Source organism: Schistocerca americana, chromosome X (genome assembly GCF_021461395.2).
Source record: "Schistocerca americana isolate TAMUIC-IGC-003095 chromosome X, iqSchAmer2.1, whole genome shotgun sequence".
Lineage (NCBI taxonomy): Eukaryota > Metazoa > Arthropoda > Insecta > Orthoptera > Acrididae > Schistocerca > Schistocerca americana.
In genome coordinates, this window is record NC_060130.1 from 392439779 (window position 1) to 392466922 (window position 27144).

Sequence of the window (27144 nt, forward strand, 5' to 3'; positions counted from 1 at the left end):
TCAAAAGCTTTTATACTGTGATACTATTGTCTTCCATGACTAAAGTCAGCCCTTGCTAAATGACATTGTCATTTTGGCTTGTTGAAGGTCTTCCTGAATGTGGTTTGCTGTTCACTGATGTGTCACCATATTTGAAGTGGTGATTGTACCACTCCTTTATCTGTGAGTTGCTCATAGTGTCATCCTCGAAAGCCTTTTGAATATTGTGAATATTTTCCGCTTGAGTGTTGTCCAAGCTTTTGGGAAAACTTGATGCAGTATCACTGCTTAGTTTTTCTCTGTCAACGTACTGGGATCAAAGGACTGCTCACTGTATGTTCTCATTCTCAGTTGGACTGGTAGCAATTGACACTTTCTCCTGGAGGGGAAAAAATTCACAACTGTACATGAATGTTCCCACACCATATCTCCATTGGATAAAGTTTTCAGGGCTTCATAGTTTTACACGGGAAAGGTAGTGGTTTAATACTTTTGGAGCACACATTGTATTTTGGAGAGAACATTATTATACATATATTGGTGTGTGTGTGTGTGTGTGTGTGTGTGTGTGTGTGTGTGTGTGTGTGTGTGTGTGTGTGTGTGTGTGTGCGTGTGCGCGCGCGCGCTCTGTCTCAATTATTCTGTTTGTTTCAGTTGTTGATTTTTTCAATCGTATCAACTTAATTTATGGTACGGTGTCTGAGTATTGCACTCCAGAAAGCTGTCCAACTATGTCAGGAGGACCAAAATTTGAATATTTATGGGCAGATGGTGTAAAGTACAAGAAACCAACTCCTCTTCCTGCACCACAATATGTTAGCCTCCTTATGGACTGGGTAGAGTCACAGATAAACAATGAAACTTTATTTCCTGTTTCAACAGGTAATTATTGACATTCTCTAAATAACCTCAAATTAAAACAAAGTTGCTGTATTTGTAGGGAAATTAGTCATAGTGACTGAAGTGTAAATATGAATTATTGATTAACAGTTGCACTAAGTACTTAGATTGTCAGAGTATTTAAATGTGTTACAAATTATAAAAGACAACATGCCACTGAATTGGGAATGGACTAGATAAATTACCTATGCGGTTAAGTTAAATATTTGTATATGTCCATGTATTGTATTGTGTTGTGTTGTAAAGAATTACAGAACAGAATAAGTGCAGATGTATATTTTTTATTTCAGATGTACCTTTTCCAAAGACATTTATCCCCTTGTGCCGAAAAATTCTGACCCGTCTTTTCAGAGTCTTTGTACATGTTTATATTCACCATTTTGATAGAATTGTGGCTATTGGAGCGGTAGGTATATTTCATATTTATATGTAAATTCTGATCTGAACAAAATGTTTAACTTAAGTCTGATAAATTCTGAATTTTATTTTCCAGGAACCTCATGTCAATACCTGCTACAAGCATTTTTACTATTTTGTGAAAGAATTTGATCTTGTCAGTAGCAAAGAGCTTGAACCTCTGAAAGAAATGACTGCTCATATTTGCCGGGATCATGTGGAATCTCAGACTACCTCTAGCTGACCAGTTAGTTTCTTCAAATGTTATTTCTTCTTTTACTATGAGTGTAGCAAGTTTTTGTTTTTATTATCTTTAACATGGCTGTGTACAATACATGTTCGGTGTATTAAGAGGATGTCAGAAATATGTTGGCAAAAGGGGTAAGTGTACAATTAAGACATGGATTAGGTATTGGATCTTCTTTGGATGAAAATATGTTGTAAAACCTTTTTTTTTTTTTAATGACTCACTTATTTCTAAAAAATTATATTTGAAATATGAGAGAGAAGTGAAAAGTAAATATAATGTTCTTGCTAAATGCTGCACATGTTTAGGATGAATATCTTCTTTCACTTGTCTTTATAGTTCCTGTGTACTGATTTTTCTTCTGTGTGTGAATCCCAGATGAAAAGAAAATCCTAAGACTGAACATGTAGCCAGAACATGTAGCCAGTTAATCAACATCTGTTTTATAATTGATTATGTCAAACTTATCCATCATCATCATTTGTATCTTGAGTGCAGCAAAGCATGATACTCAAGGTTAGAGGTGTAGAAATGGAGGAGACCACTGTTCCAGCCACTGTGAAACTGGCCATGATCTAGGTTTAGCTACACTCCAAAATAGAGGTGAATATGTCATTTTGATATGAACATAGGATAAGATTGGTCCTGAAGTAAATCCAAATACAGTTTCCTACTGATAATTAGTGCACTGAGCATGCAATAACAAAGCATATGAAATTTAGTAGTTTGTGAACCAAAATGAGTTTTCCATAACTTTGTGGTTTTAACGAGGAAGAATGTTTCCATCTGATATTGAGGCCCTAGTCTGTAAACAACAGTGGAAGCAGATTTATCATATTTAAATCAGTAATAAAGTTATTCATCTCTTTTATTGTTGTAGCATAATATAAATTTAACGTAAAACAAATGTTGCCTTGACCAAAGCCATAATTTACATTGCAGTTTGTTTTCTAATCAGTCATCAGATGCTTTATGATAGACTAAAGCTGGAATAAAATAACTTTGTGACTGACGGATTGCAGTGGCGGGGATGGGGGGGGGGGGGGGGGGGTCAGTAACATATTGCAGTATGCAGCCAGCCACACTTGACATGGTGCTGCATGTACCTACAAGACACACAACACATCAAGCCTTGTGGCACTCGTGAAAGACCTAAAACTATCTTGTGGCTGAGTTCTACAACTTGTCTCACCGAAACAAGCCACCATTATTTTAATTGAAGTAAAAAATTGGCTGTTGATGTAAGACCCAAACTTAAGTTTTTCTCATGAGCATTTCTCTTCTATCTAAGTAGCATATCATACTGAAACAAAGCTTCAGCCAGCAAGTACCTTGTTTCCATCTCAAGCCACAAGCTGATGTAGAATGAAAGATTAATTTTGGAATTCCATCAGTCATTATAGCTAAATTTGTGCAAAAAATCACCTAGATTGTTTGGTGTTGTGAAATTACTTTGTCTTTCTCTTGTGCGCTGATTTTAAGATTTAGTGTTGTCGAGTTTGACATGCTCTGTAACTTCCAATTATCTCTCAATCGGTAAGGAGAGTGAACTCATGCTTTTGCTATCCATCACTGTATGATGCATAATGCTATAAGATTTAAGGATTTAGAAAAGAAATTATTTCCTTTCCCCAATTTTGAAACTGATAAACTTCAAGTGTGAGACAGCTTTTCTGTAAACTTTGGATGAAACTGACTGAGATATTACTGAGCAATCCCCTACACAGCAGACTACCATTTATCGGTTTAGGTGGACTCCCAATGAATGTGTTGAAATTTTGTGAATATGTTGCCTAAACTGGGAGCACTTAGAGTTCTCATATCCATTATTGGAATTTGTATATGCTGTTTCTGGCATCCTCCGAAAATGTGCTGTAAAACCCAAATTGTGTGTGTGTGTGTGTGTGTGTGTGTGTGTGTGTGTGTGTGTGTGTGTGTGTGTGTGTGTTTTGGGCATTAAATGTGACATGTGATGTAGAAAAATTTAAAAAGAAAGCTGTGAAACTGTATAAGCAGGAGCCAAATCACGAGTCGTATTAATCAAATACCTCATTCTATAGATATATTGCAGATATTCAGATGGTGAGGTGAGATTCACATTAATTCAGGGGTCCATTAGAAATACAAACTTTATCACTAAAAAAACTCTTTTGTTCCTGTGACCAGGGTTACCTGCCCAATGAGTCAAAATAGAATGTAATGTTTGCTGTTAATGGTGGGGTGTCACATGTTAGACTCCTGAATGGTCTCTCACCCTCCAGTTAGTAGATCTGGCAAGATAAACTTGGAATTTTGTTGTGTGTTATGCATTTAATTTTTGTGTATCTACTAACATAAGTAGTGTGACTATTTTTCAAACAGGGCATATGTTCTAAGGTGATGACATTGAGAATCTTGTGTTTAGAAATGTAAAATACAGCTGAATTTTGTACAGAACACTTACTCCTTTTCTCCACTTTAGTATGTCATTCTGTAACAAATTTTAGATTATTGAATTTTGCAGTGATAATAATGTTCAAATATTCCCTATAAAGCTCTTCTTTCTTATTCATTGTATCATTTTTTAAGTCCATGTTGGCACATACTTGCTCACAATCTGCAACGAAAATAATGTACTATACTGTTTGGTCCTCCATAGGAGAAGCTACTGACAAACCAAAGAATAGTGCATGAGAGAAAACTTATAAAACTTGTGTTGGTGAACATTGGAAAGTACTTTCCTACTGAATCCATTTGTTGTAACAGTCAAACCTAATTATTTTCAAGTTCTTTGAATATTTCTTTAATCTTGTGGGCATTTAAACTGGAAATGCTTCTTTAATCAAAATTCAATTTTGTGAGCATTTCATAAAATCAAATACATAAACAAAGTTATGTGCTATATATTTTACATTTGCTTCTGAGACCCACAGAATCTCTCTCTTTAGCAATAGGGCAACGTAGTGTTGTGTTACGCAGTGTAAATGGGGAGGGGGAAAATGAAAGCTATGGCAAAGTTTGTAAAGGATTCCAAAATCCCCTTTGAATAAGAGTCAAAATTTTTAATCCATACTTTACATGTCTCATCTGGAGCTCTCGTAAGTCATTTCCTGGGAGTCTCTCTCTCTCTCTCTCTCTCTCTCTCTCTCTCTCTCTCTCTCTCTCTCTCTCTGTGTGTGTGTGTGTGTGTGTGTGTGTGTGTGTGTGTGTGTGTGTGCAGACTATTCTGCATTTTGATAAAGATCCTGAAAGGAGAGGTTAGAAAATGTCATAGTACTTTTGTGAGCTGTGGGGTATCACCTCCACAAAATATATTGGGAAAGGTTAGAGTTTCACCATTATTTACTCCAGTATTGTGCAGCCTATTTATTGTTCTTATTACATGATTTGTGACATGATTCTCAGTTATTTAGAATTTCTTCCCAGTATTCTTCCTTTCCTTCAGTATTTGCCTCACCTGTAGCAGGTTCTGCTACTGGTTGGCAATTAACCATTCAGAATTTGGCAATAATCTTTGTCTTAAGTCAGTAATGAGATTGACTTTATCACTGCACACATTACGTGCACAAAAGGAGGGAAATCGCGTGTGGCATCTGTCTGTGACTTGTGTAAAATTTTACTATATGTATTCATATTTCATCTGTTGGCATGTTGTGTTTCTGGGATTTATATGGGGGAATGTCTCTTGCATTTGTCGAGATAAATCGGGAAAGACTACCTAAAAATCACAGTCAGACAGACCTGGTATATCAGACAAACTGACTTTAACCGAGCACACACACTAATTCCATGTTTGGCTCACTTTCTAGTCTCGCAAGTTAGGATGCTGTTCATTAATCTTTATCAGCAAGTCATTGCTTACCAAATGTGTGTTTCCATTTTTCTTTTTACTAAGTGTATATGGCAGTTGTCAGTTTGTGTTGATCTGTGCTTATACATTTTTGTTGTTGTTGACAACTTAGCTCATTGCAGTATCTTATTTAACATACCCCTCTCTTTTATTATGGTTTGCTGTTAGAGGTGCAGTTCTACATCTACATATATACTCTGCTAGCCACCAAGTGGTGTGTGGGGAGGGCACAATTCACACCAAAGTCATATCCCCCCCCCATTCCACTCGTGGATTGAGTGAGGGAAAAAGTACTGTCTGAATGCCTCAGTACAAGCTCTAATTTCTCTTATTTTTTGAATGATGATCATTACACGATTTGAAAATTGGTGGTAATAACACATACTCTACATCCTCGGTGAAGATCGTATTTCGGAATTTAGTGAGCAGCCCCTTTCGTTTCACGTGCCGTCCATCTGCAGTCACTTGAAAGTACAACAAGCAGTTGTGGAATATTTAGCTAGTCATGCTCAACTGTGTAACTTAAGATACATTTTGTCATGTAGAGAGTGGCTCAAGGAAACACAAAAAAATGGAAGTAGTTTTTGAAAATAAGGTCCATATGATATGGCCAATCAGATGTATGCATTCCTGGAAGGAGATTTTGCATTGCACTTTGAAACACCAGAGATTTTTTCACTAATCCCTGTCTTCAGCTCTGTGTTAGTCGTATAGCATGTGGTGTATACTTTGCGTTTGAGGCAGCTACTGACAAATCTGATGTTCTTGGGGACCAGTGAATGTTGTCAGTCTGTTAAATTATGAGGTTACCAAAGCGCTGCCAACCAGCTGGCATTGACACTCTGGCAGTATGGGACGTGACTATATCTTGCTGAAACCAAGAACCAAGTATTATGAAAATAGGGTAAGTTTGGAGAGTATTCTGCTACAAATGTGTCAAGCATATACACCAATTGTTCAGATGTTACTGTTGTTGCATTCCGTGTGTCATCCCCAAAGCAGTAAGGCCCCATCAACACCTCACATTGATATGACAAAAAAACTTTCCTGGGAGTGTCTCTCTCTCTCTCTCTCTCTCTCTCTCTCTCTCTCTCTCTCTCTCTCTCTCTGTGTGTGTGTGTGTGTGTGTGTGTGTGTGTGTGTTTCTGGTTTTTATTGACAATGGTTTTCTGGAGCTTAGTAGCTGAACCTCTGCTTGTTTACTTCTGCTGATACAGACCTAAGCCTCACCAAATATGGAAAGATTGTCGAGAAAATTGGAGTTATCATTAATCAATCCCATCATTTTTCACAGAATATGTGCTCTGATTGTGTCAGTTCCTGAAAACTTGAATTTTGTAAGAGTGAAACTTCAAATCACTGTGGAGTATTGGATGGATGGTAGTTGGACATAGGTTTAATGCTACCATATGTTTACATACCGATGCTTCTGACGTGGCACTCAGGGTGCTTAAATGTTTTATGGAGCATGTTGAATATGTTGACCTCTGGGTAGATTCTGTTTTATAACTGAACCAGTCTCCTCGAAATTCTCAACCTATGCCTTGATAGTGTGGCAAGATGTAACATGGCCACAGTGTCCTAACTTTTAGTATCTGAATTTTTGTTGAGCAGAAGTTAGACTGTCACCATTCTTATAAAATGCCTTCACAGCAAATGCACATTGTGTACTGACCCACTGCTCCTTGTTTACTAAATGCCAAGAAATTGTGCACAGAGAGATTGTACTTGCCACTATTACTTTCCTGAATCCTTCAGACACCCTGTACAGTGCTCGTGTAGTTTTCTGATTATGTGATGAAATCTCTATGAGTGGAAGTGAGAAGGAAGTTTTATTTGTAAGAATCAAACCTCATGCTTCTTTGCTCTACTTTCTTTAAACATTTAGCTGTTTGCTGTGATTTTTCATGACTTTTCTTTAACAGTTAGTCATTTTTTTCCAAACAGTATCACTCGTGTGTTTGATTTCTGAATGTGTTATGCTTTTCCTACATGTATCTCACACAGTTCCCACAATAATCTAACTTGTGAAAGTATGCATGTATGCAAAAATGTAGGTACTCAGTTTTGCTGCATTTGATCAGTAGATACTATGAATGAGAGTAAATGGCTATGCAACAGCCATGTTACACTGCATCATATGGCGAGCTTTCAGACTGTGATTGAAAACCTGTATGTCAAGGTTTAGTTAGTTAGATTTTTCTAATATCAGTGCTGTTTTGCACCAAATGCCATTTGCTGTTGTATTAAAAGTGGTGATACCATACATTTTACATGTGGATTTTGATAAGCATACTCTGAACATCAAGTAAAAAGGGCAAATGTTGCCAGAGCGATGTGCAAATAGTGATTTGCATGTTTCCTGGTCCAAAAGTATACAGCAGCATTGTGCGTAATGTACTATTGGGCGACCATAAGAATTTATATATTAAAATACTAAAATCTGATACCTATAAAAACAGGAAAGGGCAAGAATTTGGCATTGCAAGGAGTTCTCTTGCTCATGTGCCATAGCTCTCTTGCCTGGCTGCACACTTCTCCCACCACCACACTGTGCTGTCAGAGCATGAGGAACGAAAAGAGGGGAAAACTGCGAAAGCTCCGCATGTAAACAGCAATACAGCCATATTGCATGTAACACGATTTGATGTTTCTCAACATCATAGATCGCAAACAAAACAAATTTTCAGCATGATTTAATTTTTTTTTGCCTTAGTGAATACATAATTTTCCATCTGGTACAAAATGTCAACATACAGTCAGATGCAGACTATGTCACAGATTTTTGCACTCAGGTTGCCATGTAGTGGTGACTTATGTAGTTCTATAATTGAAAAAGTCTTTAACACTTTATTATGTTTCCAACCTCATAATGGAGATGTGGAACTTCTTCAGAGGAAAACTATGTAGGCCCTCTGGACAGTTTAAACAAAAAATAATTTATTTTTAAAATGGGAATTACATTGTAATTAGCACATGCACAGGGCCACTTCTATCTGAAATGGCAAACTGTCTCGGGAAAAAGCCTAAGCTTGGCAGTGTCCCCAAAATGTTTAGAAAACTGTCCTTTTAATTCTTTCAAGTCCCCAATGTACCGTATTTACTCGAATCTAAGCCGCACTCGAATCTAAGCCGCACCTGAAAAATGAGATTCGAAATAAAGGAAAAAAAATTTCCCGACTCTAAGCCGCATCTGAAATTTGAGACTCGAAATTCAAGGAGAGAGAAAAGTTTTAGGCCGCACATCCAGATCAAAACAAAGTTGGTCCATTGTAATATGAGACACAATTTAGGTCGAATGAATGACGATACAGCTACAGTAGTTTGGTTCGAGTCGTAAGCTTAGCAGTTAAGTTTTACCAGGTAGCCATTGCTATGCGTCAGGCGCTCCGTCCATATTTATACGGGTACCCTTCCTTTTTCACGTGCTTCGTCTGGTTTGAATCGATTGCTTATTTTGCTTTGATCTGATAAGTGCAGTTTTCTTTGTTATAGATTTTTACGTCACTCTAAGCTGAAAATGCATTACTGTACTGTCATGCATTGTTTGTCGCATTCTGAAAGTGCGTGTTTACGGTCTCTCGCGGCATGCCTTGCTTTTGTGCGCGCTACCAATTAAAAAAAGAAATAGGAATCGTCTTATTAGCGAAACAATGGCAAGAGACTGCTATTTGTTGTTACTTACACTGCTGCTTTCTTTGATAATGATCAACAAGAACCAAATAATAGACTGCAAATGATAGAACATGTTCTGAACGAGAGTTAGGCGAAAATTTTTCTCCGTTTAAAATCTTTGCAGACGCCTCTTTAGTACATTACATTCTGCACAGAAATGAGAGTCATCTTAGAGTTAAAAATCTAGTCAGTTGTCGTGCTTCATTTCTGACTGTATCACTATTCGGCATAAGAATACTATGAATATAAACATGGCATGATATGTATATTCTTCCGCGTTTGCTGTTGTCTCACTCTATTTTCGTAGTTTATTAGGCAGTCAGGATTTAAATGAGATAGCAGCAAACACGAAAGAATACATGGCAAAATGTTTATATTCGTATTATTCTTATGGTGAAGAGAATACTCCATGTGATTCACATTTCATCAGGTTCCTATTAGCAACAATCTCTTCTCACAGGCAGAAAAAATTCAGAACGTAGAGTTGGCCATGTTGACAAACATCCCAAACAGTCTTGCCAGTCGGATTTTCGTAGTATATTGAAATTCTGCTACATTCGAAGATGAACAATACGGGATTTGTATTTACTTCGTTGGATAATGTATGAAAATGCAGTGGTCGAAACTCGGGGCGGAGAAAAAAAGCTCGTCTTCCATCTTTTTTTAAAAATTTATTTACTGACGCAGAGGTTTCGGCGCCATTATTTAACTTTGTGCCTACAAAGCATGCCTGAGTAGCGCTACATATATTCGACGGCAGAAGTTAGTTGTGGCGTCACCTACCAACATTTTTCAGAACTTCCGCTTGCTTTGCACTCTATTCTAAGCCGCAGGCTGTTTTTTGGATTACAAATACCGGAAAAAAAGTGCGGCTTAGATTCGAGTAAATACGGTATTCTTCAAACCTTGCATTTTCTTTAACATGAGTTGGTTTAGGGAAATGGATGGCGTTTCTTTTTCGTCTCAAATTATTCCTTGCGCAGTGCGAGATCTGCAGTCCATACCAGATGTTCTAATTTTCGTTTCTGCTCTTCCTTTTTCCTTCATAAATTCAACAACAATGTTGGGTTTTAAACTGATAAATAATTGCAGGCATACCCCTTGACTTAACCAATGTACTTTGCAGTAATATGTAGTGTCTCCATACTTTCCGTTTATTTCCATTGAAAACTGTTACAGTTCACAGTGGAATAATGTGTGAGGCTTCAGAAAACTTGCTATTCACACACCAGTTTGATCACATGTTCCATGCCTACAAATTTAGCACAAAGTGCCGCTTGATGAATCCCATGTGTCAATAATAATTTTTTGCTCTTTTTGTCAGCTAAATCTTTAAATTCTTTCTGATGGTGTTGCAGTGTTGTTCCATAGCAGATTTGTGGTACGCTTTGACTATATGATGGGTGTTGTTCCCATTCATTTTTAAAAGCTTGTGACGGTAGATAACTAGATTGCCTCATTTTGTGCAGTAGATAGTGCAAACAGTCACTGAACCTGTCAAGTTTTTTTTTTATACCATGAACGAATAACAAAGATTAAACATTGCCGACACAACAATTCCACTAAACTGAAGAAAGTAGTGCTCACTGAAGAAGGCTGCACCTCATTGTTAAATAAAATGTTGCACTGTGCTGAATACTTCTGGGAAGTACCAAGCAATGTTGAGACAGACCGAGCCTTGGCCTGCACATTGTACTCACATGCTTTTTGCCACATAGTGGCGTACCATGTATAAAAGCAACCAGAAAATAGATTTGTAATCATCATCATCATCATCATCATCATCATCATCATCCATCATCAGAATATCAGGTTCCTATTGCTAGGGATCAAAGGATTCTTAGAAGCTGTTTCATAAATCTTGTGCTAGGATGAGCAGTAGTATTAGAAACATAAAAGCATATACAGGAAAAATACAGTAAAATCTCCTTTTCACATTTTTCAGTGGACCGATCCAAAAAAGTGTAGAATGCAGCAAAGTTAAAATAAAGGAATGCATAGGAAATAAAACAAACAAAAATCAATACATTACTCTGTCATTCTCTTTAAATTGTTCAAAATATGAAATTAAAATAATTTAAATTTTGCCTATTTAAAAAAATCTGAAATAATTGATTGTTTTTGTTTCTTTCTAACAGCACTTTGCTCTACGTGTCTCTGCACAGTATATACAGCATCAAACGCATTACCACCACCTGATGCACTACCAATGTACTGCCTAAAAATTTTTAATAGCTTCCATAGCATCTGTACTGCTTGGTACAAGTGGTTCTTGGTCATCATCTTCGTTGACCTCTTCACCAGTTACCTCTATCTTCCCTTCTTCAAAAAGTTTGGTAATTTGATGCTGTGAAGTTGGTGATTCCCATTTTTGCAGCAGACTGCAATGCCTTTTCCCCCAGTATGTTGCTGTTAAGTGGAATTTCTGATGCTCTCGTGCTAACAAACCACTCTCCAACAAGTTTATCCAAACAGTCATATGCTGGTGGCCAAGTGTATTTACACTTTCTTTCCATGGAACCATACTGTCTTACATTGGCTTCGATGTTGGGCTGATTTCTCACAGTAACGTTCAAGGTGGAAGAGGAAAATCCTAGTCCCTTCACTAACTGAGCTTGCGATCCAACATGTGAATCTACACATTGTAGAATTGTCGTAAGTGATGATCACAAAGTAAGTGGCTGAGAACTGACACACAATTGCGCGTGCGGGTTTCTCTCTTCATTCTGATCAAAAGTCTCTTGTGAAACCATGTTAAGAAGATGTTCATGTTCTTATGTGAGACTTATTGTTGATAATCATTACAAAATTATGGTGAATTTTCAAACAGAGAGCAATAGGCTCAAAATCTTCAGCTTGTTGACAGCTAGGAAGTAAATTGGTTCAGGGATATACTGGGTGAGAAAGAGGGCAGAAATTGTCATAATGTTATGGAGCATCTTGAGTAGTAATGTTTGTCGGACATCAGGTTGTTCCAATCTAAGACTGCGTGCTTAGTGTGGATTAGTGTACTTGACGCGGAAGTAACAATGATTCATGAAAGCCCATTATGGAGACAGGTGTCTTCAAACGTGGAGTTTGTTTGTTTGTGAAATTAAATTAAAGCTGTTGTAACACAGTGCAATGAGCAGAAGGAAGGTTGCTACTAGCCACTACCATCAGATCGTGATTATCATTAAGGCAGTGGTTCAGCATACTTTCCCAACCTTTCAAACACTGTGAACGTATCATACAGGTGGCTGGGACCCAACACACTGACAGTGGAAATCTTTCTTACTGCTTTAATGCTATGTTACATGATCAATAACGGTGCATATAGTCTGCATATTCTGCTTTGTTCCAAGGCTGACTGAGCAGGAATATGATGCACTTTTTGATGATAACATCAAAGAAAACTTAAAATGCAGGAAATGTTGTAGCATTGGATTGTTCGTGATGGGAAAGCATTATCAAGAGAATAGGACTAACAAAAACGAACGTAAAAAGCAGGAAATCATAAAATGCAGAAACTTTGAAATGGGGTTTTACTGTAGATGCTTGAATCCTGTGAATATACATCTTCCACCATAAAATAATTATTTCTCAAAAAACACAAATTTAGGTTTAGTAATGTAACTGCTTCTTGCCTTTTTTATAAAATTATATTATGGTTGAAAGCGGTCTTCTTACAAGAAAAGAAATATTTCTTCCAATAAGGAAATGGAACAAAGTACATGTTGCCATGTAATTAGGTTGTGGTTGTTGTGGTCAAAGGAGCAGTTTGCATCTTCAGTATATTTAAGGCAAATGATGATTGCTTAACAAGAACAAAAATTTATATTATATAACACAGCAGAAGATAAAGATTGAAAGTTTTAGATATCATCATGTGAATTGTAACATTTTGTGTCTGCTTTGAGTTAAACAGTTGGAACTGCAGTTCACATTTGTGGAATAAATTAATCTATTGGAATATGAATGTTGTGAGGTAGGTAGGTTAGAGTGTAATTCTTCAGTGACATTGAGATAGTTACGCATAAAGCTGTAGTTCAGTGGAAAAATGAAAGAAGGCATCAACAGTGGTTTTGTTCTGACAGTACCATCCTGGTATTTGACTAAAATGATTTATGTGAAGTCCCAAAAGTTAGTCAAGATGACTGGATGAAGAATGGACCCTTCCTTCTCCTGAATATGATTCCAGTGTCTTAACCATTTTGCTAGAGTCCCCTCTTGGTCAGCAATTTTCAGTAACATTCAGTTGGTTGTTGATGTATTAATTCTTGTCCCCCACCTCCAAAGGCTATCTCTCTCTCTCCCCCCCCCCCCCCCCCCCCCCCCCTCTCTCTCTCTCTCTCTCTCTCTCTCTCTCTCTCTCTCTCTCTCTCTCTCTCTCTCTCACACACACACACACGCACACACACACACACACACACACAAACAAGGGGAATGATAATGATGAAATGAAAAAGTTTGAACATTTTTATCACATTGTTTATGATTTAATCTCCATAGAGATTGGTGTTACTGTTTACATGATTGTGATGAATGTCTAAAATTTTCTAGAAGCACAGCATTTATGTATGAATAAGACTTTAATGCATTGTATGTGGTTTTTGATACAGCAACAGAAGTTTAACTTTTTTGATTTTCCTAGTAACTTGAAGAAAAAAGTTACCCAACTATCATGTGTTTGTCCCCCTTATCCCCCAGACTTTTATTAATAGAGACTGAATCAAGTGTTTCATTATTGTCATTGTTAACACTGTGATAACAATAAGATCTTAGTTTAATCCTCAGGGTATATTTGTGGGTAAATGTAAACATCACTCACTTATGTAGCTGTTTGTTGATAGTTATTCCTGAGACAGTTTCTACTATGGGCATACTTTGTCAATATCTTGCAGTATTTTAGATGAAATTGTATGTGTTATGAATTTTTAGTTCACTGCAATTTTAAAGAAATAAGTGTCATGTTTCAAGTATTGCATTATTTACACATATATTTGTGAACCGTGTGGATGTAAACCTAGTCATTGTAATTGGAATTATCATGTTTTAAAAATGCATTTATCTGTTCTGGTATCTGTTTTAAAGTTCACTGTTACAAATTTGGAGAAAGAAATAACTGGTTCCATAGTCAGCATGATCAGTATTTTTTTCTTTTACTGACAGTTGAGTGGTGTAACAGGTGAAGAGTATACTGTGGATCATGTACAGAATACAAAGAAATACATTTTTAAAGGCCCTGGAACATTTCTCCCCCAGTTTCATTTACTTGTGTGTCTCAGAAAAAAGTGGTGTGCTAAACATCCAGAACTTTGTTCAATTTAATTTTTGTGTACAAATTTTTAAATGGTGGCTAAGATGAACATTTGTCACTTTTTGTTTTAAATTAGCATTAATTTGTAGTTAAACTTTATGAAAAGGAAACTTTTCAAGATCTGAAGTTTTGTGCCATTGGTTGTACTATTTTAATTATTAAATTATTGGATTGCTGTGCATAATTTGCTTTGCAGTAATGCTATTGTTCTTGTGTGATGTACTCACTAGTCAGAAATGTCAAGAATTCTAATGCCTCCTAGTAATGTGAAAATAAATTAATGTGGATGCATTTGTAAACATATTATATTCTTTTGTAAGCCACCTTCACCATGTTTTATTTCATAATAGTCAAGACATACTTGGTATGAAGGAGACAGAAAGCAAATCAGTACTTGCAAGTCTTAAAAGTGCTCTGTGGCATTCGTGTAAGTTGAAAAACAAAGAAGAAAAATTGAAGTGGGCTTTCTTCATTACATTAAAAATTTTGATATGTAACACACACTTCAGGTGGGTATCATTTGTGCCAATATAACGTTAAACCTAGCCATGCGTACACTGTCCGACGGAACATGTGAAAAGCGAAGCACCCATAAGGGGAGATGGAAATGAAAGTTCACCATTTGAAAGAGTATGTGATGTTATCTCATTGATTACAAAATCAGGTAAAATTTTCAAAGAACAGGGCAGTATTAGTCTAACACACACACACACACACACACACACACACACACACACACACACACCTGGATGCAGGGATTGACTGGGTCAGGAAGGGTGTCATAAAGCCATTATATCTTCTCCTGAGGCAAGCTGTCCCATAACTGTTGTAACTGGTTCTTGATATCCTGGATACTGGCACTGCATCAGAGCTGATAGTACACATGTTCTGTTGAGGACATACCTGGGGATCTTCCTAGCCACAGGAGTACCTCAATATCACAAACAGTTCATAGAAATGTGTCAAGTATGGATGAGTAGTGTTGAAAAATTGCACCATGATAGTGTCACATGAAAGGTAACACATGGAAATGCAGGATGTTCATGGCAATTTGTTGTGCTGCCAGAGTTCTCTCAATCACTACCAGCCATGATCTGAAGTCATACATGATGGCTCCCATACCATGATGTCAGGAGTAACAACTCTGTGCCTCTCCCAAACATTAGAAGAATGGGACCTCTTCCCAGGTCATTGACGATGGTCATCGGGGGTTAATGCAGAACTAAGGTTCATTGCTGAACACAATGTGGTGCCATTCATCAGCAGTCCATGCCTCAGTCATGACATCATCCAAGCACAGCTGTTTGTGCTGTTATTAACGGCAACCTAAGCATTGACAGTAATTGCGTAGTCTGGCTGCTGCTAGTCTCTGAGCAATGGTGTGGGATGACACAGAATTTTGTCAGGAGTCCATTAATCGTTCTCGAATGGCATGTGGAGATGTGAAGGTGTTACAAGGTGCTTGGTGCACAATGCGGCTATCCTCCCATGTGGTGGTCAGACATGGTCAACTGGGACCTCGATAATAAATATACCTGCCCCACATTCCCATGCAGTCCAATATTGGGCCTCTGTCACTAGTAAATGCCCCACAAATCTGGATATTGCATAATATAACCAGCGGAACAAGGGGACCCCCACAATGAGGTCACTTCCAAGTAATGTGAGGTGCTGATAACAATGCTAAAACATGAGGAACACCATTTTAATTGGTGGCCATTCTATGTGCTGGAGAGAATTGCAACTCTGGTCATTTACACAGTCACAGATGGTGTGTACATCTACAAAGTTAAATTGACATCTGATTGTTTCTTCGGAATGCTTCACTGTGTCAGTCAATGTACTATCAGTATAACCTTTTCCATTATAACAGTACAAAACAATATCACATGTTATGAACGTGAGGGGTCAAAGGACTTTTGCAAATATGTGGTCACTTACAGGTTAACTGGATTTCAGCAGCATTATAATGATATCCAAGATGTTGCTCCTCCTGCTGGAAGTCCAACTATCCTTAATAGTCTAGTTTATTTCCGTGTACACAACTGTTGTGTTGGTTATATATTGGAGGAGATTCCATTTGAATATGCTCAACATTATTGTCACAGTCTACTTACTCTACTACACAATGGCACATGCTCTTGGACAACACTTATTCTGCAAAGTCAGTTCAATGATTTTGCAGAAGTCACCAATATTTGGTGTTTCACATTCTAATATTCACGGATGGCTTCTACATGCTTGTTCATTTAAATCTCTTCATTTATAATTTGTTTGACATAACCTCATTTACCCATTTACTTGCCAAAGTTCACACAAAAGCTTCGCAAAGAACTGCTGTCACCATGAATCAATTTTGCAAGCAGTATACACTTACTGTCGCAGAATAAACCTATGTACTTTCTTGTCATACCATGGGCACACACATGCTGAATATGTACACTAATATACACAAACAACAAACATATGTGTCCTCAGCTTACTGGTGAAAACAAATGTTGCCAGTAGAGACAATTCAGCTGGAAGTAATATGGCTGGCTGGAAACCAATTCGTAACCACTGTTCTTCAGGTATAACATTACCAATATTTTATTGCTTGTAGAATGTATATGTTATTTTTAATCATTGTTCTTGTTATTACATAAGTTTATTTATCCACATTGCTCAAAGTACACAATGCTTACTAGTAACATAAATTAAATTAAATCTTCCGATCATTTGTATAGAAAAAACTTTTACAGGGCCAGTCCATTTTTGTTCACATTAATTAAACACAACTGTCATGTATGTAAAGTTACAAATATGGAAAATTGTAATGTCAAACCAACATAAAATACATACAAACTCAAAGTAAACATACCTTGTAGGGACAACAATCCATAGTACTGTCTCTTGTCATACTGTAAGAAAATAGCTGTGCGAATAGTGCACTGTAGTTACAAATAAAATACATAAGACATGTATAAGCTGTTTTCATGTTGTGTCCTTGACATGTCATAGGAAACTGTTATGAGGCAAACAATGGAATATATTACGTTTAGAGGTGCTGCCAAATGGCAGCAGTTTTTTACAACATAAGATAATATCTTCGAAATACAGTGTAAAGAATATATCCATAGAAGTAAAAGGATTATATACCTGGTTTTCCAAATATATATATCAAAAAATTCTGTATTAGTGTTATGATCATTATTACCAGGCACATAAAGCGATAAACTATTAATGTTACAATAATAAATTTATGCGATATAGAGATTAAAAGTATGAAAACGGTGTTCTGTGACTTCACTACATAAGAGTGTAGAGCCTCGTATAATAATGTCTTCAATGATGAGCTGATGTGTGCTGAGTAGCTCGAGGTGTAGATTATGGTTCAATGTATTAAGTCTTATCTGTGTCATGGTCTATGTTACGATAAGTGTTACGTATTGACACATTAAACAAAAGTTTCAGAGCAGACGGCATCTTTAAGCATAAAAAAAGACAGAAAACAGCTGCAAGGTGGAACCATAAAAACAACAGACGTGGCGTGTAGTTATTATCTATAAAACAAGCTGGTGAGCTCTATTTTAATCTATTGCAGCACCTTCTAGCATAATACCATGTATAATTATATAACAGATGGAAATCTATAGGTTTGTTTGATGACTCAGTTAAGCGGCAGGTAACTGACTTAAAAATGAGGGATATGATTTCTGGTACGTCCAAGGATTTCTTCTGGCATTTAGTACAACTGTTCCCTCATATTGACTTATTAAATAAATTCACGAAACTTCACCGTAGATGGTAAGTTCCATCATAACTGATAAGGTGAGCTAGTGGAAAGGCTGCAGAGACTCAATAGTTTACCACCTCCAACAGAGATGTGCTGCTGAAATTGCAATTGCAATTGCACTTGCACTGAAATTGCTGTTGTGCTGAAATCATCTTGCAGGTTAATACTGATTTCTTTTCTTTGTGAAATGTTTGACTCTACTACAAGTGGGACACAGCACTTGCTGCCTGGTATATGCTGTAAATCTGTCACAACCTTTCAGCCTACAAGTCATTAAACCAAAATGAATGTGAATGGATGAAAACATTTTTTTTGTGCATGATAGTTTCACAGGCACAAAAATGTGTGGTTAAAAGCAATTAGTCATTCAGTAACACAAGAACAGTGGATCTGGTGGGATCCTGTTGATAACAAAACTGTCTTGTCTACTCACTGAAGCTTGTGGAAGCAACAGGGAATCCTCTGTGACTGTGAATAGATTCAATTTGTTCCAATTTTCAGAACAGATTGCTGCACAAATGAGACGTAAACTACAGACCTGTAATGTTGTTACTGGTTTGTTGTAGACTCATAGAACATGAGTTGATGCACAATAACATTTTTGCAGACCAAAATTCACATCTATTGATCCAGCACAGATTCCACCACCTGAAACTGATACTCAGCAGTCCCCCTCCCCATTTCCCACTCTTTCATAGATTCAGAAGGTAATGACCACATGTGTTTTGACTGTTTTCCAAACTGTCACTTTGTGAACAGAATTTGTACATCTGAATTTTAGGTCAGATGTCTTACTGGACAAAATATTAGAAACTGTCAGGTGCAATTAAAGAAAATTTGATAGCACTGTCAATAACGATATTTTAAAAAGACTTACAAAGTGTATCTATGGTTCTGAAACTGTCGATGGGCAATATTATATACTTGAAGATGACACTAATAGAACATTGTTGAAAAAGACAAGACTTGTGGATGATCAGTGCTTGGTGCAAAGATTCACAGAATACCCTCAGTGTTTGTAAGAGCCATAAACAGCAAAAAATATCTTAGAGTATGCCATATGTAAAGTTGATCTAGAGATGTATGGGCATTCATTCTTGGTTGTACTGTGCAGGAAAATAATAGTAATATGGAGAAACTGTGCAACCACTGCAATGTATACTCTCTACCATACACAATTAAAGGAGCAGAAGATCTGGGATCAAAGATGACCAGTTAAGCCATGGAAGGATGCTGATATTGTGATGAAAGCCGTAGATGAAAATTTGTGAATAATCAGGAGAGGGGCATTTTGTCCATTTTAGTAATAATGAATAAACAAGTATGCTGTGAATATACTGTGGATGCAGCTAGTAATTGCACAGACACATTCCTACTCAGTCTCTTCCAACATACGGCTTCTGTAATTCTTGCTGAGAGAAACTTTAAATTTATGTCCACATTTTTGTAAAGCGATTGGTGGTGCGAATAAAAAAAACCATAACTCAATTTCTGACATCCAACTCTTCATTGAATGGGCCTGCACTATTGTGTATTTGAGCATCTACAGCAGCTCAAGCAGTAGACTAATTGTATTGTTTCAATTAAGAATTGCTCTTCAAGTAATGAAAAGATGTCTGTATGGGAACCCAAAGACTCACATATCCTGACAGTTGTAACAGTGGAGTTAGTATACCTGCAATGAGCTGCCAGAACAGGTTTTTATAACGTAGTGCAGAGCACAATGTGATGTTACGTTGTGAGTTACGACCTACTGGTGGAGCAGCATTGTCCAGTTACATTTTTCTGGTTAAAATACTATGCGGTATTGTGGCTGATGGAGTTAGCCTTTAGTGTGCTTAAAAAGAAGAGTCCATTTTTTTTGGGGGGGGGGGGGGGGGGGAGGAGGAGAGAGGAGGACAACAACAGTCCAGTTGTCCATAAGGATATTTGATGCTAAAGTCCCTTGAAACGTAGACCATCAGATATTTGTTTGAAAGAGCTTTCAGCCCCCCATTTCTCTTGCGCATATTCAATCAAGTATCACAGTTTTGCATTTTCCTTATACAAACAACAGTAGGGCTACATCGCCGACATCACTTGAACTCGTTTAACACTTTCGCTGTGGCATTGCTGCAGGCGCGCAACTCTCCAGTGCGGCCCGGCAACGTGCGAGTGTGGGCCGGTAACACTCGAATGCGGGCCGGTAACACTCCGAAACAGCAGGTACTCCTCGTAGCCGATGCTCCTAAGCACACCTGAGCTACAGGCTGACGTCAAGACCTCGTAAGATCTGTAGGATCATGTTCTGTACTGACTTAATGATGACACCTTAGATGCATTACTTCAAATAAGCTTTGACTGTATCGTGGTCATGTTTTAAATTCTGTTTGCTGTCTGACACCTATAGGGGTCACAGGCGTCATTCAAATGTTCGTGATTTGTTGATAATGTAACAAAAAATACAATTCAAACAAACAACAAATCCCCTGCCTTCAGGAAAAATTTGGATTCCATATATACCTTAATGCCATATTTATTACATTTGCTTTTTATGTATTGTCTAAATGACAATCTTCCCCTCCAAAGAATCATTGATTCATCTATTGATAAACCTCTTCCTGGGTAATACATTTGAGACATTCTCGTGTTAAAATAATCCAATACAGGTCGTATCTTATATAGACGGTCGTCTGGTTTTGGGTTTCCTGGAAGTGGATTTTTTACAAAATGCAGAGATCGTAATATTAAATACCGGTCTCTGCTTATACTCACTGCTATTCCTCTATTCTCAAACAGCGGTTCTTTCTTCAAGTAGTCTTGTAATCACGGATATTTAACGTTACCCATATGTAACGAAACACCCAGGAAAACTAGTAATTCGCCTATACTTAGAGGTTTCCATTTACAGATCCTAGATCCCTCTTTTGTATTTTAGATCAGCAGTATGTCGACTGCTTTATCGTTCATTTCGTCAACTACGAGTTGCAACACTTCGTCTGTTAACCAATAATCTGAAGAAATCCATAGAAGATTTGCCAGCAGGATGAATTTGCAAAACTTCTTCCTTCGTAAATGAGCGATACTGCATATTATGTGGTTCTTTATGTCAGGACTCGCCTGGATTATCTCTGTGTGACAGGTCGGGCTCTTTTTCTTCTTCGACTTCCACACAATCATCGTGATCCGTATCGTCAAATTCGGAACTGTCACGAAACAGATTTGAAAGCCGTGCTTCCACGCTATCATCCCTCTGCAATTCTTCTGCAGGCTCTAAATGACAATCTCCATGGTATGCCTCGTCCTCACTACACAGAAAAATCACTGTCGTCTAGTACACTAAGTAACTGTTCCTCTGTCAATTTAACACTTTTCCTGCTCCTTTTCACATTGGAAGGTCCAGGTGTCGGTTCATTAGCTGCCATTACGAACTATATACATTCAATAACTGACCACACAAAACAAAAGTTTACACGCTATGATGCTAGCTTAGACACTGCAACTACACTGAGTAATCCGATAGTGAGCGCGGACGCTTATAAGCGTCAGCCGCACTGGCTCATGGCTTGTTGTGAGGCTTATAAGCGCCAGCCGCAGCGAAAGTGTTAATGTTCGAATAATATGACCTGCCTGGTGACAAAAAAATCTCTGTAGGAATCAACAAGATTTCTGCAAATAATGATCTTGAGAAATCCAGCTTGTTCTCTTCATAAGACACACAATGCAATAGATGCCAGCAACAATGTTGATACCATTTTTCTTGACTTCTGGAAGTAGTTTGATACCATTCTCTACTGCCAAATATGAGCACGCACAATGTCAGACCAACTTCGTGATTTGATAGAAGACCTCCAAACAAATAGAACACAGCATGTCAATCTTAGTGGGGAAAAATCTGCAGACATGAAATTAGCTTCAGACATATTCCAAGGGGGCCTTATAGGGCTACTTCTGTTTGTAATTTATATTAATGATGTAGTAGATAATGCTGGAAGTCCACAAGATTGTTCACAGGTAACACTGTTACATTTAGAGAAGTCACAGTGTTAGAATATTGTATTGAATATAAGAAAGATAGAAGACAGGACCTGCAAAATTACAGACCAATATCCTTAACATCAGTATGCTGCAGAATCCTTGAGCATATTCCAAGTTTGAATATAATAAATTTCCTTGAGACAGAAATCCACAAATCAGCATAGATATGGAAAGCATTGCTCATTTGAAACTTATCTTGACCTTTTTTCACATGATATCCTGCAAACTGCAGATGGAGGGTGTAACAGGCAGATTCCATATTTCTAAAATTCCATTAAGTGTTTGACATGGTGCCACACTACAGACTATTAACAAAGGTCTGAGCGTACAGAAGTGGTTCCCAGATATGTGAGTGGTTTGAAGACTTCTTAAGTAATGGACTTGAATGGGCCTGCACTATTGGGTATTTGAGCATCAGCAGCAGCTCAGTGCATTGCCCTGAATGGTGAGTGTTCATTTGAGTCAGGAGAGCTGCTGGGAAGAGTGATAGGACCACTCTTGTTCTCTATATACATAAATGATCTGACATACAGGGTGAGAAGAAATCTGTGACAATTTGCTGATGACACTTTAGTGTACTAGAAAGTATCGTCACTGAGTGACCATAGGAGGGTACAGGATGACTTAAAGACAGAATTTCAATTTGGTGTGATGAATGGCAGCATGCTCTAAATGTAGAAATGTTTGAATACATTACTAATGGTGTGCTGTTTGACACAGTCAGGTCATTTAAATAGCTAGGTGTAATGTTGCAAAGCAATATGAAATGGAATGAGAATGTAAAGGTGGTACTAGGAAAGTCAAATGGTCAACTTTGGTTTATTGGGAGAATTTTCTGAAGTACAGCTCATCTATAAAGGACATCTCATACAGAACACTTGTATCACCCATACTTGAGCACTGGTCAAGTGTTTTCGATCCCCCTCAAGTTGGATTGAATGAAGACACCAAGGCAATTCAGAGGCGTATTGTTAGATGTGTTACCGAGGAAACATGAAACGTAGGAAGGGGAAGGAAAGGGAAAGGAGGGGTGACAAATTGTGATTGCTAACCATTTGGGGCATTGTGGTAATGCAGTGGCAATAGCTCAACAACTTGTACTGGACTGGAACTAGAATCCAGATTTACCATTTTACGTGCATGGTTACTTTAGTTGTCTTAACCACTTCGGCCATAACGACACAGTTTCTGACTGACTCAAATTTCCAACTTATTGCACACTGCAATGCAGCATCTGTCATCCATTATACTCACTACATGCAAATTCTGATTCCCGTAGGAGTTCAGACAATATTTGAGAGTTCATACTGAAACAAACATTGAGGAGCAGTTACCCTCTTTATCAGAAATGTATGTGTCCGAGTGGTGTCTGTTCTGTTGACCATGCCCAACAGAACAGGCATCACTCAGATACCCTGATGAGCTAGGAGTAGGTTTGATCAACACGTGAGTATTATGGAGATGCTTCATCAACTCAAACCGAAATCCCTGGAGGGAAGAAGACATTCTTTTCACAAAACACTATTGAGAAAAATTGGAGACCAGCATTTGCATCCGACGGCAGAACAGTTCTAGTGCTGCCAATGTATATTTTGCGTAAAGGCAGTGAGGACAGAGTAAAAGAAATTAGGGTTTGTACGGAGACGTATTGACAGTTATGTTCCCCTTGCCCAATTTGGAACAGGAATGGGAACAACTAGTAATGGTACAAGGTACCCTCCACCATGACCAATATGGTGGCTTTAGGAATTTGTATGTAGATGTAGAATATCTACAGAGGACTGACACTTGACGCAAAAATTGACGGTTGACTCTCAACGTAAATAAATTTAACTTGTTCCACATAAATAACTGGAAAGACCTTTTACTTTCTAACTAGCTGAGTACCCCATGTTGCCCAGGTATTTATTTATTCCAAGATTCTATTAATCTATTTCCTTCTTCCTTCACCTCTGTCCATCCCCCCTGCAGGTCAGGGGGTAAGGATAGGCCCGAGGTATTCCTGCCTGTTATGAGAGGCGACTAAAGGAGTCTTACATGTTTCGGCCTTTACATGTTGGTCCCCTGTGGTGCTTGACCTCCCTTCTTCAAAATTTTTCTGAATAGCGAGCCAGTTGGGGAAGGGTGCCTTACATGGTGCATTGTGCATTGAGATCTTTATAGCCATTTTCTTGTCATTGCATTGCAGTTCCGCTCATTCTCCATCTTTTGGGCGAGGACACCTTCTTGGGTGCGTTTTCCACCATGCACTAAACAGTGTCGCTTTCTGTGCCGATGATGACCATGGACTTCTTTGCACCTGATATCCAGTATGGTAGCATGGTACCTCGTCTGTACAGGTTGATGGGAAATCATTCGTGTCAACGAAGCATCAGTTTTTTGTGGAGCATTTAGAGGACAAGTTTGGGGAGGTGGAGGGCTTGTCCAAAATGCGCTCTGGATCAGTTTTAAGAAAACAGAATCCTCTGCAGAGTCATGTGCATTACTTGCCTGTGACAAGCTGGGGGATGTTTCTGTTTCCATCACCCCCCATAAGAGCTTAAATATGGTGCAGGGTATTATATTACATAGGGACCTTCTTTTACAGTCTGATGACGAGCTGTGCACCAATTTAGAGCAGCGAGGTGTTCACTTCGTCTGGTGCATCCATCGGGGTCTGAGGGACAATCAGGTTGCCACCGGTGCCTTCATCTTGCCATTCGAGGTTGACACATTACCCGAGAAGGTCAAGGTGATGGTCTACCACTGTGATGTCGAGCCATATATCCCTCCCCCAATGCGGTGCTTTATGTGCTGGAAGTTCAGTCATATGTTTTCCTGCTATACTTCCAGCCCCACCTGTCGAGATTGTGGACGTCCTTCGCACCCCAATACTACATGTGCCCCACTTCCCATCTGTGTCAACTGTGGAGAGCACCATTCCCCCTGCTCGCCAGACTGTAGGATTCTACAGAAAGACCAGAAAATAATGGAATACAAGACCCTGGACCCCCTGACCTACACTGAGGCTCCATCCTGTACCTATGACATTAACATTAACCTGCACCGCCGCTACGACAACAGTTCTACCATCTCCAGTTTCGCCATGTACAGTTAGCTCTCAGAGCCATCAACACACACACCCCGCCCCTCCCCCAACCATCAGGGACTTCTCATCCAGAGAAGCGTAAGTCCTCTTTGGCTCCTCTCTCCAGGAAGGGGTCCCTTGGGTCGTTCCCTTTCCAGGTTCCGACCAGTGGATAAGCAGATACCCGCCAGTGGCTGAAGCAACCACAGGTAGCTGGTTGTAGGACTCCATTGTCCTTCTCAGTCCCTGGGACTGACCCAGTCAAGCCCTCCGAGCCAGAAACACCGAAGGAACCAAAAAAACAGAAGGCACTCAAGAATCGAGACCTTGCGGTGGCACCCATACCACCGCACCCTACAAGCTCTGAATCTGAGGATGTGGTGGAGATTCTGGCGTCCACTGAGGACCTAGATCTCACTGGACTCTCAGACACAATGGATGTCGATCGCACAGGCACTGAATCGGTGGCACCAGGTGACCCTGAGGTGTAACTTGCCTCCTTGAGCTCTTCATCCCTTCCCAGCCTAACAATGATGTCATCCTCCAGTGGAATTGCGGTGGTTTTTTCCACCACCTGGCTGAGTTACGGGAATTGTTAGGCTTTACACCTCCTTTCTGCATTGCCCCCCAGGAAACCTGGTTCTGGCAATGTGAACCTGTGCCCTCCGTGGCTATAGGGGATATTACAAGGACCATAGCGAATGTAATAGCGTGTCACATGGTATTTGCGTCAGTGTCCTGAACTCGGTATGTAGTGAAGTGAACCTGTACCCCTTAAAACTCCTCTTGATGCTGTGGCTGTCAGGATAAGGACGACATAGGAAATAACTGTCTGCGGTGTAAATCTTCCTCCAGATGGTGTGGTACCCCTGCCCTGATTGATCAACTCCCTAAACCTTTCCTACTTATGGGAGATTTTAACGCCCATAACCCCTTGTGGGGAGTACCATGCTTACTGGCCGAGGCAGAGGAGTCGAAAATTTACTGTCCCAACTCGACCTCTGCCTCTTAAATACTGGGGCCGCTACACATTTCAGTGAGGCTCTTGGTAGTTACTTGGCCATCGATTTATCAATTTGCAGCCCAGGACTCCTCCCATCTACCCACTGGAGAGCACATGACGGCCTGTAGGGTAGTGACCACTTCCCCATTTTCCTGTCACTCCCCTGGCATCATGCCCATGGACGCCTACACAGGTGGGCTGTAGACAAGGCAGACTGGGAAGCCTTCACCTCTGCTGTCACTGTTGAATCTCCCCCACATGGTGCCATCCATGTGGTTGACCAGGTCACCACAACGGTCGATTCTGTGGCGGAAAATGCGATCCCTCTTTCTCTAGGGTGCCCCTGGCAAAAGACAGTCCTGTGGTGGTCGCCGGAAGTCGCTGAAGCCATTTAAGAGTGTCGACGAGCTCTAGAACGACATAAGCAGCACCCTTCCCTTGAGCACCTCGTATCCTTTAAACGGCTCCGTGCTCGCGTTCGCCATCTTATACAAAGACTGAAACAGGAGTGTTGGGAGAGGTATGTGTCGACAACTGGGTGCCATATGTCACCTTCCCAAGTCTGGACCAAGATCAAATGTCTTTTCAGGTAGCAGACCCCTACGGGTGTCTCTGGTGTTCACATCAATGGCGTTGTTGTCTACATACCACTCTGAACCCTATAATGCCCCGTTTATGGAGTGTCGAGCTCCTCAGTGCCCTTGCATGTTGCCCCGACACAGCTCCTGGGCCAGATCGGATCCACAGTTAATGATTAAACATATCTCGCCTGACTACAAGTGGCATCTCTTCATAGTCTTCAACCGAATCTGGTGCGATGGTGTCTTTCCATTGCAATGGCATGAAAGCACTGTCATTCCAGTGCTCAGACCCAGTAAGAACCCGCTTGACGTGGGTAGCTATTGGCCCATTAGCCTCACCAACATTCTTTGTAAGCTGCTAGAACGTATGGTGTGT

The 27144-nt window shown here is 39.2% G+C and overlaps 1 protein-coding gene across 2 annotated transcripts in view; it reads left to right on the top strand.

The window, feature by feature from the left end:
- The window catches only part of LOC124554680 (MOB kinase activator-like 3), a 64433-nt gene that overhangs the window by 26645 nt on the left and 10644 nt on the right, over positions 1–27144 (top strand). The window contains exons 3-5 of one of the 2 annotated variants that reach the window (XM_047128299.1): positions 634–861; positions 1170–1285; positions 1373–1522. In XM_047128299.1, coding sequence (XP_046984255.1) covers positions 634–861; positions 1170–1285; positions 1373–1519 — 491 coding nt within the window. In that variant the 3' untranslated portion in view covers positions 1520–1522. Of the gene's footprint in view, positions 1–633; positions 862–1169; positions 1286–1372; positions 2430–27144 lie in introns of those variants that run through there. The other variant, XM_047128298.1, reaches the window with a different exon arrangement.